We start from the raw sequence: 15,101 nt of genomic DNA on the forward strand, positions 1-15,101 counted from the left end.
CTAATGCTTCATTCTCATGCCTGTTCTCATAGAGACTGTGAATTCAAATCTGAGGTCTTTGCATTTTACCTCTGCTGTATTGCGTGCCTCCTACTTAGGTTTGATACAGCATATTCAATTGGCCTTCAGTTTTGCTCAATTCCCAGGAGCGGGAATGAGATTCACTTCTGGATTGACAAGTCTACAGTGGTGCCTAGTGGTTTTCTATAGGGCTTTTGAGATGTGTAGAAGCACATGGTTTTCTCTACTGACTGTGAAAAAGACCTTGACAATTGTTTCATATGTCTGCATCTCTAGGTAGCTCTCTGCATTGTCTGGGCCTAAGGCTACATGTCATGTGTATGGGGACTGAAATTGTATATGTGCTTTGGGAATGAAAATGAACTCTTGGTTTGGTTGTGCTATATGGCAGCTAATTTTTTCTTTCTCAAGTATTTTTAGAAGAAGGGTTTCTTTTCATAAGCCTCCCAAAACTAATTTTGAACACTGTAATGAAAGAACTGAAGTAGATAATGGCCAGACTATTCTATAACTGAAATTAGAACAGATATGTTTAGTCATTTTGCTTTTTTCTATGGAAGAAAGATTTAATTACCAATCTTGGTGGGAGGAAGAGGGCATATATTTATTGGATTACAATTTTATTGTTGAATTAATAATATTGATTTGATTTTAATGATTTACAGGAGGCCTGTTTACCTGTAAAACTCCAGCAATTGCAGATATTGTGATACTAGTAGATGGTTCTTGGAGTATTGGCAGATTCAATTTCAGGCTCGTTCGACTGTTCCTGGAAAACCTGGTTTCTGCTTTCAATGTGGGATCTGAGAAAACAAGAGTAGGTAAGGTGCTGCATTTTTTTCATAATATTTCTCTAGCAATGTAAAGATGTTACCATTTCAGGATAGTCAACAGCTTAATGCTACTCTTTTTATGCAAGATTCATCCTCATCTAGCACTAGCACTTCTATCATCAGAGTAATGCTGCTGAAATGTTTGTAGTATTAATTCTTCACAGTTTACTGTGACCCTCAACTTAGTTAACTCTCATGCAATGTCAGTGGAAAAATAAAAACAGTGGAAACAGTCTTACTGACTTCAGTCAGCATTAGCCTCAAACACTTACAGTTTAATTTTTGCAGGCAGAATGTGCCAATGGATGACTTTTGTTGCACTTTAAACTGGCTGAAATGTTATATTTCTGATCTGCTACTGTGCAAAAGTGCATTAAGTAAAATTGTTCTTTAAAAGAATTTTTGCAATGCTAAAAACTCTGAAAAAGTTTTGTATTTCTTTGCTTTTCATTTAATTAGCACTTGAGTAAAAGGCTTTGAAAGTTAATTGAGTAGTTGTCACCCAGAACACGCTACTTTTTGTTGTCAGCCAATGCAGTTTTTCTAGTATGGTAGCAAACCTACTTGCAGTAAGCTAATTGGTAAAGTACTGGAAACCAAGTACATAAAATCTATATACTTGAAAAAAAACCCACTTTATTTTCTGATGGATTACGTTCATTTCTGGCTCTTTAGGTCTTGCACAGTACAGTGGTGATCCCCGGATTGAGTGGCACTTGAATGCCTATGGCACAAAGGACGCTGTTTTGGATGCAGTCCGTAATCTACCGTATAAGGGAGGGAATACATTAACAGGTACTGTGTATGCTTTGGCTTTTGCCTTTTATTGAAAAACATAGTCTGCTGCACAGCCCAAGAAGTGTCAGTGCTTATTATGAAGGTAAAAAGGACAGGGGTTTTGCATCTTGCCAATGGCTTTATCCAGTGTCAGTTAAGTCTTTTCTGAAGTGCTTGTCCATTGACTTCACTGGGAATTAGGACAGGGTCTCATAAGACAAAGTTACCTAACTCTCTGTGCTGAAGTAAAATCTTTTACCTGCTGGGAAGAAAATGCAAAATCCATTTATAATGTTCATGCACAGAGCTTTATTCTGGAGAAGGAAAGAATGTTGTTTCAATATTTGACAACTGGTAATACTAACTTTATAAATGACCACCCAGGGCTTTTACATTTCCATGGACCTTTTAGTAGTGAAAGCACTGAAGCCCCAGAGACACTTAGTGATGGATAAAGGGAGGATGCCTGACATTCTGGGAAAATACAGTTTCTGAATACAATTCCAGTGTCATCAAAGCAGCAGTTTATAATGTTGGAATGATATACCCAAAGACCCAGACATGGCTTTAAATAAATTACTGCCTTTTTTTTTTTTTTTTTTTTTTGTCTGGCGGGTAAGGAACAGGAGAAACAATGAGCAACAGTCTTTATTTTGGTAGAAGGAGTGATTGCAGTGGGACAAAGGACAGAAAACTCTAGTATGATTCTAGTAGTGAGATTACTGGGTGGTAGGAAGTCGTAAATTATCATGATTATTTTATATGGATGTTAGCTGAAAATGAGTTAGAAACATCAGCCGTGCGAGATTTAAAAGTTTTCAGATAAGATCTCATTGTGATGTATAAGTTTGTCCTGGAGGTGTTGTTCTTCTTTCCTTTTAAATAATTAACATTTATTAAAATCAGATTTTCCCTAAGAGTAAATAAAGGGGTTTTTTTGGCTTGTAAATTGGAAAAAAAAAAAAAATAAACAAAAGTAAGATTATCTGTAACATGAGGATTTACTAAGCTATCCAGAGCATATGCTTTCATATAAGCAATATAGGTGGAAGGAGAGGGAACTTCCTGTTCTAACATGGTAGAGTAAGAAAAAAAGATGATGTATTTGCAGAAATATCAATTTAGATTTTCATTGCCAGTTTAAAATACATTGATTGATCAAAAGGCTGCTAAAAATAAATTTCAGCTCCTCTGTAGGTTAGGCTGCTGTTGGAATTTAATTTTTCAGTAAATCAATTCTTCTTTTATGCTTATTCTTCATTAGAATTTTTACATTGAGTAGAAAAACAAACACTGTGATATTGGCAAAACTAATGGATGTTTTCATCTGTAAAAGCATTTTAAAATGTTTTCTTTTTTAGGTCTCGCCTTAACTTACATTTTGGAAAACAGCTTTAAGCCTGAAGCAGGTGCAAGACCTGGAGTATCTAAAATCGGGATACTGATTACTGATGGGAAGTCCCAAGATGATGTTATCCCTCCTGCTAAAAACCTACGAGATGCTGGCATAGAGCTGTTTGCTATTGGTGTGTATTCTGCCATATCCATGTACATGTCCCATTGTACTCTGGTGTATTTGTATCTGTTGCTGGCTGCACTAAGTGTTCTTTTCTGTCTGTATCCAATAAGTATCATCATTAATTTGTATCTTTTATAAGCATTGATTATAACGTTGTTGTAACTGGAATTTAGCAGTATACATGGATGCCACATTTTCATGAGACAGCTTACATTGGCAGAAATTAACATCTTGCATTAACATCTTAAAAACAGAGCAATTTGTAGTTGGTCATTAAAACAAGTAGAATTTTATATTAGTAATGTTTTATCAATCCCTCTGTATACAAGATTTTTTTATTTTTCATTGCAAATATTTTCTTTATTTTCCTTTCCAATAAAAGGTGTAAAGAATGCAGATATAAATGAACTCAAAGAGATTGCCTCTGAGCCTGACAGCACACATGTCTACAACGTGGCTGACTTTAACTTCATGCATACCATTGTGGAAGGTCTTACCAGAACAGTGTGCTCACGAGTTGAGGAGCAGGAAAAGGAAATCAAAGGTGAACAGAAACAAAATTTAATGTAACTTATGATGAACTAGAGCTACAAACCAAATACTTTCAGTTCTAGGCTGGCTTCTGGCACTAGACTCATGCTATATATCTTTTGCTTCCACTGACAGAGAAGTTATCTTCCTAGCTATGTTTTATTCTTGCTTAGATATCTCTGATCTTTTGCTCCTTGTTTTTATTAGAGGTAAATATTATGGTATTTAGTAGTACAAAAAAAAAAAAAGTACATTCATGCTGCTGTAACTATTTCCTACTGGCGGGTAAGGAAATATTTTTGTAATACAGAGTTTTGAAGATGAATTACTTTAACAGCTTCACATGGAATTGTTATGTTCATGCTGTGCTTTCCATCTCCTAACTTAATGTTTTTACTGTCTCTAAGTACTCAGGAGTTTCAACTATTTAGATTACTTTGTCCCTCCTCTTGATGGATTTTTTTCTCTTATTTAATATACAAAAAAAATATTTTGGTTCACAAGAAATGATGGCAACCTCCTCTGACTAAAATTATTTTAGTTTTTCTGAAGAAAATAAATGGCTATGAAAAAAATGTTGCAATTTGCCAGAAATACAGTTCTACCTGAGGCCTTTCTTTCTGAAAGGTTTCAGCGGATTTTGTTTCTATTTATTGGTTTGTGATTCCTTAATAGCACAGAATTGCTGAGTTATTCTCTCTCTCACAATATATATGGATATATGGAACATAATATATATATATATACACATTGAATATAATATATATTCAATATAATATATAATAATTATACATATAATTATATAATAATATATATATGTAATATATAGCAATAAAGAAGGTTCTCTTGAGCAGAAGAAAATGGAAAAACCATAGATAGATGAGACATCTTTGTGAAAAATGATTGCCAGAGAAGATCACCTTTCACTGTGTCTCTTCAGTAGACTGACAGGCAGTATCAATTTCCAACCTGCTGACGAGCACAGGAAATCACAGCTGTATATGTACTTGTATGTTTTTCATGACTGGGAGGAAAGCAACCTGAAAAAAAACCCAGCAGAATGATCTGGAAATAGTAATGGGAAGAAGGTCAGGAAGACTTAGTGCTGTATTTTTGTCTTTTTCATATAAATGTTTATGAAAGACCAGGGAGGTTTAGTCCCAGATAACCTCCTTGTGCAGTACTAATTATTACTTGTTTCCATTGAAAATAACCTAAATAAGTGTGCAGTAGCCAATTATTTGATTTTCTGATGAGGAAGAATACTTAGAGCTTCAGCAAATATAACAAACTAAGCAATAATTATGCAGAAGGGAATAAAAAATTGTGCTGTCTCCAACCTAGGAACAATTGCTTCTCTTGGGACTCCTTCGGATTTGGTCACATCGGAGGTTACAGCCAGAGGCTTCCGGGTCAGCTGGACCCATGCACCAGGCAAAGTGGAAAAGTACAGGGTGGTGTACTACCCCACTCGAGGAGGACAGCCAGAAGAGGTAATAGAAGGAAAAGATGCCCAGAAGTTTTTAATGCACCAGGGGCAACTTACCAGACAGGAAATCTGTGGTCCTCTTTTAAATGCACCCTGAAATTCCCCATGAGGGCTCCAGAAAGGAGGTTGGTCACACTGGATGGTGACAAAGGTTAGGTAGTAGCCAGGCTACATGTCTGTCATACAATTTAAAGTAAATTAAGTGCTATAATAATAATCACTTTCAGGGGGTGGGGTGAAGTGCCTGCATTTTTCCTTACACATATGGTTACTTGAAACAATTCTACCAACACCCCCTGCACCACTCTGTTTACAAGAACAGAAGAGGTAGGAGGTGATGGTAAGCCACATTTTCAGTTCAAAGAAAAAAGTATTCATAGAAGGAAGATGGTACATTTTGGGACATCTACATTTGGTCATTGAAAATTTGGAGGGAATTGTTTATTTGGATGGGACTTCAACATTTTGGAGATGGAAAAAACACAGTGGAACAAACTTTTGACTCCAGCTGACAACTTATCAAATTGAATGGAAATGTAGAAGAGCAAAAGGATTTAACTGAGGTTATATTTTCTTTCCTTTTGCACTAGAAACCAGCATATGAGGGATATGTATTGATGGAATTTTCAAATACTTTCTTTTGTGTATACATGTAGTGCTAAAGGAATATTTGTGATGATATTATATAAAAAAGTGCCACATACACTTCCTTAAACTGTATCCCATACACTTTATTCAGCTAAGCTCTTCCATTGTTCTGAACTGTTATTTATAGCAGATAAACATTTTGACTATGTATATGGTTGCTGTTCTTTTCAGACACTTTATTGTATATAAATGCAGCATGAACTTTAGTACAGTGTAAAAATTGCCTGAAAGAGGGATTGATTAATTTTATGGTAATATAGTTTGTTTTCTTTAGCCATATTTAGTTAAATTTTCTTTTGAACAGGTTGTGGTAGATGGAAGTGAATCAACAGCAGTTCTGAAAAACCTGATGTCTTTAACTGAGTACCAGATAGCTGTATTTGCTATCTACTCCAATGCTGCCAGTGAGGGCCTCCGTGGAACAGAAACCACACGTGAGTATCCTTCGTGGGTTTGTTGCAGATTTGACTGTCTGCATTTAGTCAGACTGTGTAGGCATTAGTGAGAAATAAACAGAGAAGGGAGTCTTTTTCAATTTACCTTATTTTAGTGCATTTGCCTTAAATTAAATTTTGTTTTAATAATTCTGGGCTAAGCTCCTAACTCCAAATGCTCTGTGGATATTTAAACACTGAGAAAGGCTTTATCTCTGGGCTGAACTATGAAGTCAGTCATATTGAACCCTAAATTAGAACATTCCTATGTTTTGGGTGTGGAGCCAAGGTTTACAAACTAGATTTGTAGCTGGAGATGATCTGATGAGTGGAGATTTAGGTGGGACCTGAGATACCTGCATGTGATTCCTGCCAGTGCCCAAGATTGCAAGGTAACTCTGTGAGTTTCTTTCTCAATGATTTAATTATTTTCTGTCTGTAAAATGCCACCTTGGGATATTGTAAGACTTAAAATATTTTCAGTTTTATGTATTTGCATACGAAGTGCAGGAGTTTTTAGTAAATATGAAAATATTAGGAATGGAAGTAAAGAGTAACATTATAGTTCAGAAGAGGAGACAAGAAGTCCATATGTGGTATATCAGTAGCTGATATCTGCTGAAAGAACAGAGCAGGGCTCAAGAAATCTATAGGATTTCTGTAGAGCTTTACCACCTTCCTGACCCAACTGATCAAGGAGCCAGCAAGCGAAGGTGCTCTGCTGCAGCTCATACATAGAAACAAGGAAGAACTAATGGTGGAGGAGGAGATCACATCCTACAAGCTCAGGAAAGGTCCCTACTGGCCAGTTGGTAACCAGCTGACTGGAGACTTGCATGGAAAATCAAGAAGCTTGTAACAGAACTCAGACATCAAAAAGAAATAAGATGTATAAGAAGAGGCAAATGACCCAGGAGAAGTATAAAGCTGCTGTCTGATCTTGCAGGGGTAAGTTTAAAAAAGCCAAGGCCAACCTGGAGCTGAATCTGGCAAGCAATGTGAAGAAGAAAACAAGTTTAACCTTATGCATTTCAAAAAAGGGAAGTGCAAAGTCCTGACCCTCGTGACAGCCCCATATGTCACTACACACTGAGGGGTGCCCAGCTGGAAGGGAGCTCTGCAGAGAAGTACCTGGGGGTCCTGGTAAACAACAAACTGTGAACCAGCAGAGCACCTTTGTCACAAAGAAGGCCAAGAACCTTCTGGATTGCATTAGGAAATGATTGCCAGCATATTTAGGGAGCTGATGATTCTTGCCCTCTGCTCAACACTGATGAGGCCACACCTGGATGCCTGGTCTTGTGCTGGGTTCCCCCAACACAAGAAAGATGTGAACTTACTGTACTGACTTCAGTGAAGGGCTGTAAAGATGATTAAGGGCTTGGCACAACTTTCATAAGGGCCTGGGACAGCTAGACTCTTCAGCCTGGAGAAGAGAAGGCCCAGGTGATCTTGTCAATGTGTCAAAATCCCTGATGTGAAGAAATGAAGACGAGGAGTGAGCCAGACTTTCTCAGTGGTGCTTATTAGCAGGACAAGAGCAAATGGGCATAAATTAAAAGCCCATGAAATTAAATTTGAACAAAAGAAGAGATAGTTTTATTGTAATGGTGGTCAAATGCTAGAATAATTTGTCCAGAAAAGTTGTGAAGTCTGCATCTCTGGAGATATTTCAAGCCCAACTGGAAACGGTTCTGAGCAACCTGCTTTATCTGAACCTGACTGAACAGGGAAGTTAATTAGACCAGATGACCTCAAGAGGTCCCTTTCATCCTCGGGGGTTCTTTGATTCTTTGTCAGTGCTAATCTTCTCAATCTGAAAACAAAATAGAATAATATAAAATTATTTTAGACTTTTCTTTTAGTCTCAGTCCCCCAGAATGTCATCTCCTGCCATGTTATACCCCATTGAGGCAGTGTTAGGACCTGTTTAATTTATTGAGACTTAGAGAACAGTCACATATTGAGCCAACATGATTGTTTTTTGTTGCACCTGGTATTCCTTTGAAGTCACCCAGTCAAGTTCTGACAGAGCCCAACCCTGCTGCTTTCAGAGATTTGATCAGATCACACCCCAAAGTCATGCAGCATCAAGTATTTCATACAGCTGTCTTTGATAGTGTGTTGGAAGTAATAGTCTGATATGTGCAAATGTTAAACACTCTACATGCTAAAAATACCTGCAATTTTAAAGTATATTTTTTTACTATTCTGATATTATGGAGAATTATGGAAAACATTCCTGCCTGTGTGAGAGATACAGATTAAAATAGTCACCAATTGCATTTGTTTCTATAGAACATTCAAAATAGTTTACAGGTATGTGAAATCTAAACAGATATATGCATAAAGTACAGATAAGTAGAAAGTTTTGTGATTTCATAGTCATTTCTAAATTGAAATAAATATGAAATCCATTCAAATATTAATTTGCTAAAAATATGTTTTTACCTGGTTTAGTTTGTTCCAGCTGGTTTTAGTTGGTTTAATTTATCCCTATGTTACCTGAATATTAGGATAGTCTGGTAACTGTCCAAGATGCAAACCAGCATTATCTACTCGATATTTATATTTGAGATTCTGAACTCTTTGGCTAAAAATTCCACGTTTTATTTCCAGTCACCTCATTGTCAGGTTTTATATATATTGTCAGAGTATCTACCAGTTCCTGTTGAGAGTGAAAATGCAAGTCATAAGTTACAGTTGGAGGACACTTTTCCTATAGGTTTTTTAGAATCAAAATAAGGGGAAGAACAGGTGATGGGTACTGTAACTGTGACCCTGGGGCAGTTTGAATAGGAATAAGACAATGTGGTGTAAAGTGACTTCAGGGTATCTCAACATGTAATTTCTTGCTGTGGGTATCAGAAGTGTGAGTGGAGCTCTGAGCAAGGAGACTGAAGTACATTTGAAAATGTTCATGGGTAGTTTCTCCCTGTAATTAGAGAAATTGTGAGAATTCATGGGAATATAAATCAATACAAGAACAAGGGTTTAAATATGATGGAGGTAGGTTGAAAAAGGTTTGGAGGGGTAGGTTGGGTAACCTGGAAGCAGAAACCTCAAGAGAATCCTGGGTTGAAGTTTTGCCACTGTTTACAGACATGAATGACAAACTGAGTGAACAGCCTCGATGAACAAGAAAGGATCAGGCTGCCATGGTTCTGTCAGAACTCTTTTAGAGCTTGTTGAACATAATATAAGAGATGTACTTGGAGATACCAACTTGACAGGGTGCAGCTTTTGCTTGGACAAGGAGCCCAGAGAACCTCTGTGACTGAAATTAGGATTTGTTCCTGAATATTTGTGTGCAGGTCAGATTCTTCAGAATTTCAAATAGGAAAGTTTTTTTATCAGGTAGCAATTGCCTTCTCTTCTTTCAGACAATTCCAGTCATTCTGGGGACTATTCTCAATGTATAAATTTCAAAGCAGAAGTCAAAGTTCCTTCATATCTCTCCATATTCATGCATGAATATTTCTCCATATTCCTGCCTGAATATTTTGGTGGAATTCTTCAGTGGTGTACCAGAAGTGGAGAGGCCATGGGATGTTATTCTGTGAGAAGAATAAAGTGAGAAAAGTGCAAAATACTACTCTAAAGGGTTACAGAAATGCAAAGAAACATTTGGAAACCCAGTTTGGTGCTCTGTTCTGGTATCAGTGCCTTAAATCCCCAAGTAAATCTCCTAATAATTGTTTGAATTTCACTCAACTTGCTCTCCCTCACCAGGATAGCATTTGCCATGATTTGCAATGGATGACCTTACCCATATTTGCATAATCCCACTAATACAGGCCTTGGTGCCATTGGAGAGTCCAGGACTTAAATAGGCAACAGTTTGCAGCCAAAATATTTTGATCTGTGCAGTGTGCTCATCCAGGGTTTTTCCAAGGCCTGTCACAGCCACACTCTGGATTGGGAATTACTCCCTGAAAGAGCCACCCCTTAAGACTGCTACTGGTTCCTAATAGCCACTGTGCTGAAATGCTTTGTGAGGCATAAATCTGCCCTGGCTTTGGAATTGATTTGGGTTAGCATTTCCTTGTTTCTCTGATTCTGAGTTCTTTTATGCACCAATTAAATCTTATTTGTAGGATACAGGCAGCACTTCCATGCCTGGAGACAGCTATATTCCTGTGTGTTTCCTGGGCTAAAACAAACTGTTTGAAGAATAGCTGGTTGTTCAAGTGAGAGAAATGAAGTGTCTGTCTCTTGTTCCACTGCAGTTGCCTTGCCAATGGCCTCGGATCTTCAGCTGTACGACGTGTCCCAGAGCAGCATGAGGGTGAGGTGGAATGGGGTCCTGGGTGCCACAGGGTACATGATCCTCTACGCTCCCCTCACAGAAGGATTGGCAGCGGATGAGAAGGAGGTAATGTATTGAGATTTCATTTGAATAGCAGTTAACTTAAAAAAAAAAAGCCTTTTAAAGAACAAACTAATACATGTTCTTAAACCTCCAATGTGATCAGCAAATACTTGGGGTTTTTCCCATGACTTGATTAAGTACTGTATATGTCACAGGCTATGAATAAAGTGCAAGTGGCAGTTGGTAATTTCTGTGTCATTGTCATAAAAATGCAACAAATTTAATTTCTTTTGAAATATATTTCTTTTGAATTATATTTCTTTTGAAATATTATATAAAGTGATATTGTATCATCATATAGATGATACATCTAACACTTGAAAAAATAAAGTAAAACTAATATCTCTCCTAAGTGTGCTATTAGAATATGAACTTTAGCCTTTGCTCTCATCAGGGTCTTTATATGTAAGTAAAACTTTTAGGTCTGAAAGAAAACTGTCATTGGTTTTATTTTAGTTCTGTTCAACCTTTATCTTTAAATGTAAAGACAACATCTTTAATCAAAAGTGATTTTAGAAGACAAAGGAAAAGAAGGGGGGACAAGGTAAAGTCTAGTGTTCTGTCACTAACATAGTAAAACCAATGGAACTTCTGGTCTAGGATTTAAAAATATCTACACTCAAGTTTATATATGTATAATTAAGGTTATGAACAATATCTGTGTTCAAGCAAGAACACTATAAAGCATGCAGGGGCATGTGAGCTTGTGAAGGGGGCATGAAGCTGCTGAAAGCCAGCACAGACTTGTGCTCACTGCCAAAGCAGTGGCTGTGAGCACGTCATTCTGTTAAAAGTGGGGCCTCCCTGAGAACTGGCTGCTTCAGGAGGGCTGAGCTTTACCCCAAAGAAATAAGTACAGTCCATGTTAATATGGGTATATTATTCCATAAATAGGTGGCAAAGGAAAATGATACAAATAGCAACAAATCTGAGCCTCAGTGTGCGTAGAAATCAACTCCTCCAATGAATTAATGTGATTTTCAGATTTGTGACTGAAGATGAACCAAAGTGTAGATGGGAGTGGGAATAAGAAAAGGTAGATGGGAAAAGGCCTTAGTAGCTGCTCATTCTGGAGAGGCATATTTTATCATTGCTAATGTGATTAGTCACTTTCTAAGTCCTTTTACCTGTGTGTTGGCTTATGGCTTTTTGAAAGTTTTAATCTTTTAATTATTGTGCAAAATCCCAAAACCTTGGGCAAAGCACTGCAGGCAGTGTCAGACAAATGCTCAGTAGAAAATTTGATCATATATCTAATTTCAAGTGTTTAACTGGTATTATTCCTCATTATAAACAAATTCAGAAATAATGTATCTTTTTTGATTCATGTTTTTAGATAAAAATTGGGGAGACCTCAACAGATCTCAAACTGGATGGACTATTGCCAAATACAGAATATACAGTCACAGTTTATGCCATGTTTGGAGAAGAAGCTAGTGATCCCCTCACAGGACAAGAAACTACATGTAGGTAGCTCAAATCTATATTCACTTCAGTGATAGCAAAGCTTCAGAATGGTCTTTGCACATATTAGAGTAAACATCTGATTATCTGATTTGAACACTTGGGCAAGCTCTTTATGTAAGTTTCTCACTGTGGATACTCAATTCACAGAGGCTGAGGATTTCTACAAACCAGCTTGTTTTTGCAACAGGACTGTGAACTTGTCTCTCTCATTGGTAGTGGTCCTGTGGATGCCCCCACTGATCTTGGTTAAATTCCTGACAATTTTCTGAACTTACTGAAGGTGAATGAAGGTCACCACGTAGACCTTCATGGTGAAAACAGAAACATGCTCTGTTTAGCCTCCTCTAGCTAGAAAACCAGGTGTGTGTGAGCCTGCTCATATAGAGAAAGTCATTCCTCTGGCTCAGTAGTAGTACAGACAGAAAAGAAGCAAAGAGAAGATTTCTGTCCAACCCCTGCTGCCTAACATCTGGTAAATGGAGGGTTGGAAAGCACCTGTGCATTCATGATAGATGGTGTGTTTTTAATAAGCAGCAAGAATTTTGCCAGCTAAATTCTGTCCTCTGCAAACTACACAGGCTGTATGTCAGCTCTCTAAATAGCTCCAGCCTTTGGAAGACAAAGGAATTGAAAATAAGCAATTGTGCTTCTGGGACATTGCTGGGACTGCATTCAGTGACATCTCTATTGCTCCCAGCAGGGGAGTGAGTGAATCCTCTTATTTTGTGCTCCTGGCATGAGTAACCCAGTCAGGGTAAAAGTGACTTACATTTAATAAGTGAGAGAAGTTCAGGCATGCGAATGCTACGAAAAATAAACCCCAGAGCAATTCCTTGTAAGGTCAGCAAGCAATAGTGGAAGAAGCTCTAGGAATGGTGTTTGCTGGGTCTCCTCTAGGAGGACAGTTGTGGACAGACATGTTCCAATAGTACTACTGCAACTTGAGCATGTTCGTCAACTTGAAATGAGTGTAGAAGATTCCCAACAAAGAGAATCAAATCTTTGGCTCCTTATCCCTCTCTACCTTTCTCTGTCTCTTTATGCCTCACTCCTCATCTTGCACAGCCCCCCTGTCTGTATCTCCTACCCTGGCCTTTGGCCAATATCTACCCAGTGTCAAATTTTCATTTCTCCTAAACAGTAGTTTATGTAGTTTTTCACTGTGCCAGCTTCTATTCACTTCATACCATATGGAGAATCTTGGAGAATGCAGAGTTCTAAATCTGGCTAACACATTGGATGGAAGATCACATACAAATTCCAGATACATTGGCACAAGCTGAGCTTTCATGACCACTGTCTGATCACAGAAGCTTGGAACATATGTTAGTATCATCACTACTGCTGCTACTAGACCAGAATAAAAAAGAAATCCTCACTTCTCTGCAACCTTCATTTCTTTTTAGGATGACACAATGCAGCCATCTCTGGTCTATAGGACTGAAAGAAGATGGATTCTGTCATATGCAGCTATCCAAATAAACCCTCTGCTAGCAGGCTTTGATGAATCAGGCAGTGGGGCAGTCTGGGAGGGAGAAGGCTCCTGGTGATCATGCCTGTCCCACATTGTTGGTGTTTAACAATAATATCTTACCTGTCCAGAATCTGATTTAAGCTTTTTTCGGTTTTTTTGTGGGGATTTTTTTGGTGGTTTTTTTTTGTTGTTGTTGTTGTTTCTTTTTCTTTCTCTTTCAGTGTGATTATTTCTGGCTTACAATTAATGAATAGACTACCTGGTATTTTCTTCTTGGAGCATATATCTGCCTGAAGAGTGATCTGCCAAATTTGCTGTAGTATTAGGTGTATTATCTAATAATCTGTGTTTAGTAAATAATATTCTACTCATTGTATCATCTTGGTTACTGTAGCAAAACCTTCCCTATGCCAAACAGAGACATGCTCAGCAAGCTCATTCTAGGGTGTAGTTTCATTTTGGGGCCGGGATTCATCCAAGACTCACTGTAAATATCACGTAAGTCTGGCACCAGGACTGCCTGTCTGGTTGAGAGCAATACTGTCAGGAGGCTGGCTCCAAGAGGAAGAAGCTGAGACTGATGCATTTTGTTGTATGACCTGGATGGTGGAATTAAGTGCATTTCATGGCTGACAGAAAGTAGAAAGGAAGGCCAGCACATGATACTCCTTCACTAGACTCAGAGGGATATGTTGAATGCCAGAATGTGTGGCAAACCCATCTACAGCAGTTCCAGTGTGTTCCCATCTTCTCTTTTCTCAGAGCCAAGCTGACTTCACTGTTCCTAAGCTGGTTGCACATTCTGGATTGATACATGGCCTGGCTAGAGAGCTCACAGTATATACAAGGCCTTTAAAATCTTTGCTTTTTCCCAGGTGCTATTGTGTGAGGGAAGCAGCTTCTGAAGTGCTGAAATTTATCTGTCCACGTGGACTGGTGAGGAGTGTGTGTGTGAAGGCAGGATGGGTAGAGAAAGGTTTTATAATTCAGAGGAAAGTAGCAGATGCTGGACTAATACAGAACCTACTGCTGAGAGTAACAGACAGCACAAATTGCTTTCTGTGGTGTAACAGAGAAGTGGATGTAATCTGAGACTGTCTCTTGCATGGCCTCATTTTCCTTCAGCTCATGACAAGGAATATATAGAATAAAAGTAAGGCTTTAACTGGGATTATTGTTGGGAAACAGCTAAAGTTTCCTAACAGAAAGGGTAGGTACAGGTAAAAAGTAGCATCTTTGGAGAGCTTCTCAGCTGGTTATGCTTTTTGGACAAACTTATCTTTATATCAAGGTGTTTTAGGATTCAGAAGGTTTTTTGCCCAGATTCTACTGTCATGGAGTATTTTTGCTGGGATACACATGAAAACCAAATGTGTATGAGATGAAGCACTAGCTGGCTTAAATTAATTCACAAATACAACCCCAAATCTATTGCAAGTGTTCTGCAGGCTAGATCTTGCTATGATATCCAGTGAACAACAACTTATTTCTTTTTCAGTATCAGTTGAGATGCATTTAGCAAATCTGGAGGTTCTG

The 15,101-nt window shown here is 38.0% G+C and overlaps 1 protein-coding gene across 4 annotated transcripts in view; it reads left to right on the top strand.

The window, feature by feature from the left end:
• COL14A1 (collagen type XIV alpha 1 chain) overlaps positions 1-15,101 on the top strand; it is a 112,281-nt gene that overhangs the window by 33,191 nt on the left and 63,989 nt on the right. For all 4 annotated transcript variants that reach the window (XM_053994064.1, XM_053993911.1, XM_053993990.1 and 1 more), the window contains exons 6-13: positions 687-842; positions 1,530-1,649; positions 2,993-3,157; positions 3,533-3,694; positions 5,026-5,174; positions 6,123-6,252; positions 10,482-10,627; positions 11,961-12,090. In XM_053994064.1, coding sequence (XP_053850039.1) covers positions 687-842; positions 1,530-1,649; positions 2,993-3,157; positions 3,533-3,694; positions 5,026-5,174; positions 6,123-6,252; positions 10,482-10,627; positions 11,961-12,090 — 1,158 coding nt within the window. The remainder of the gene's footprint in view (positions 1-686; positions 843-1,529; positions 1,650-2,992; positions 3,158-3,532; positions 3,695-5,025; positions 5,175-6,122; positions 6,253-10,481; positions 10,628-11,960; positions 12,091-15,101) is intronic.

Source organism: Vidua macroura, chromosome 1 (assembly GCF_024509145.1).
Source record: "Vidua macroura isolate BioBank_ID:100142 chromosome 1, ASM2450914v1, whole genome shotgun sequence".
Lineage (NCBI taxonomy): Eukaryota > Metazoa > Chordata > Aves > Passeriformes > Viduidae > Vidua > Vidua macroura.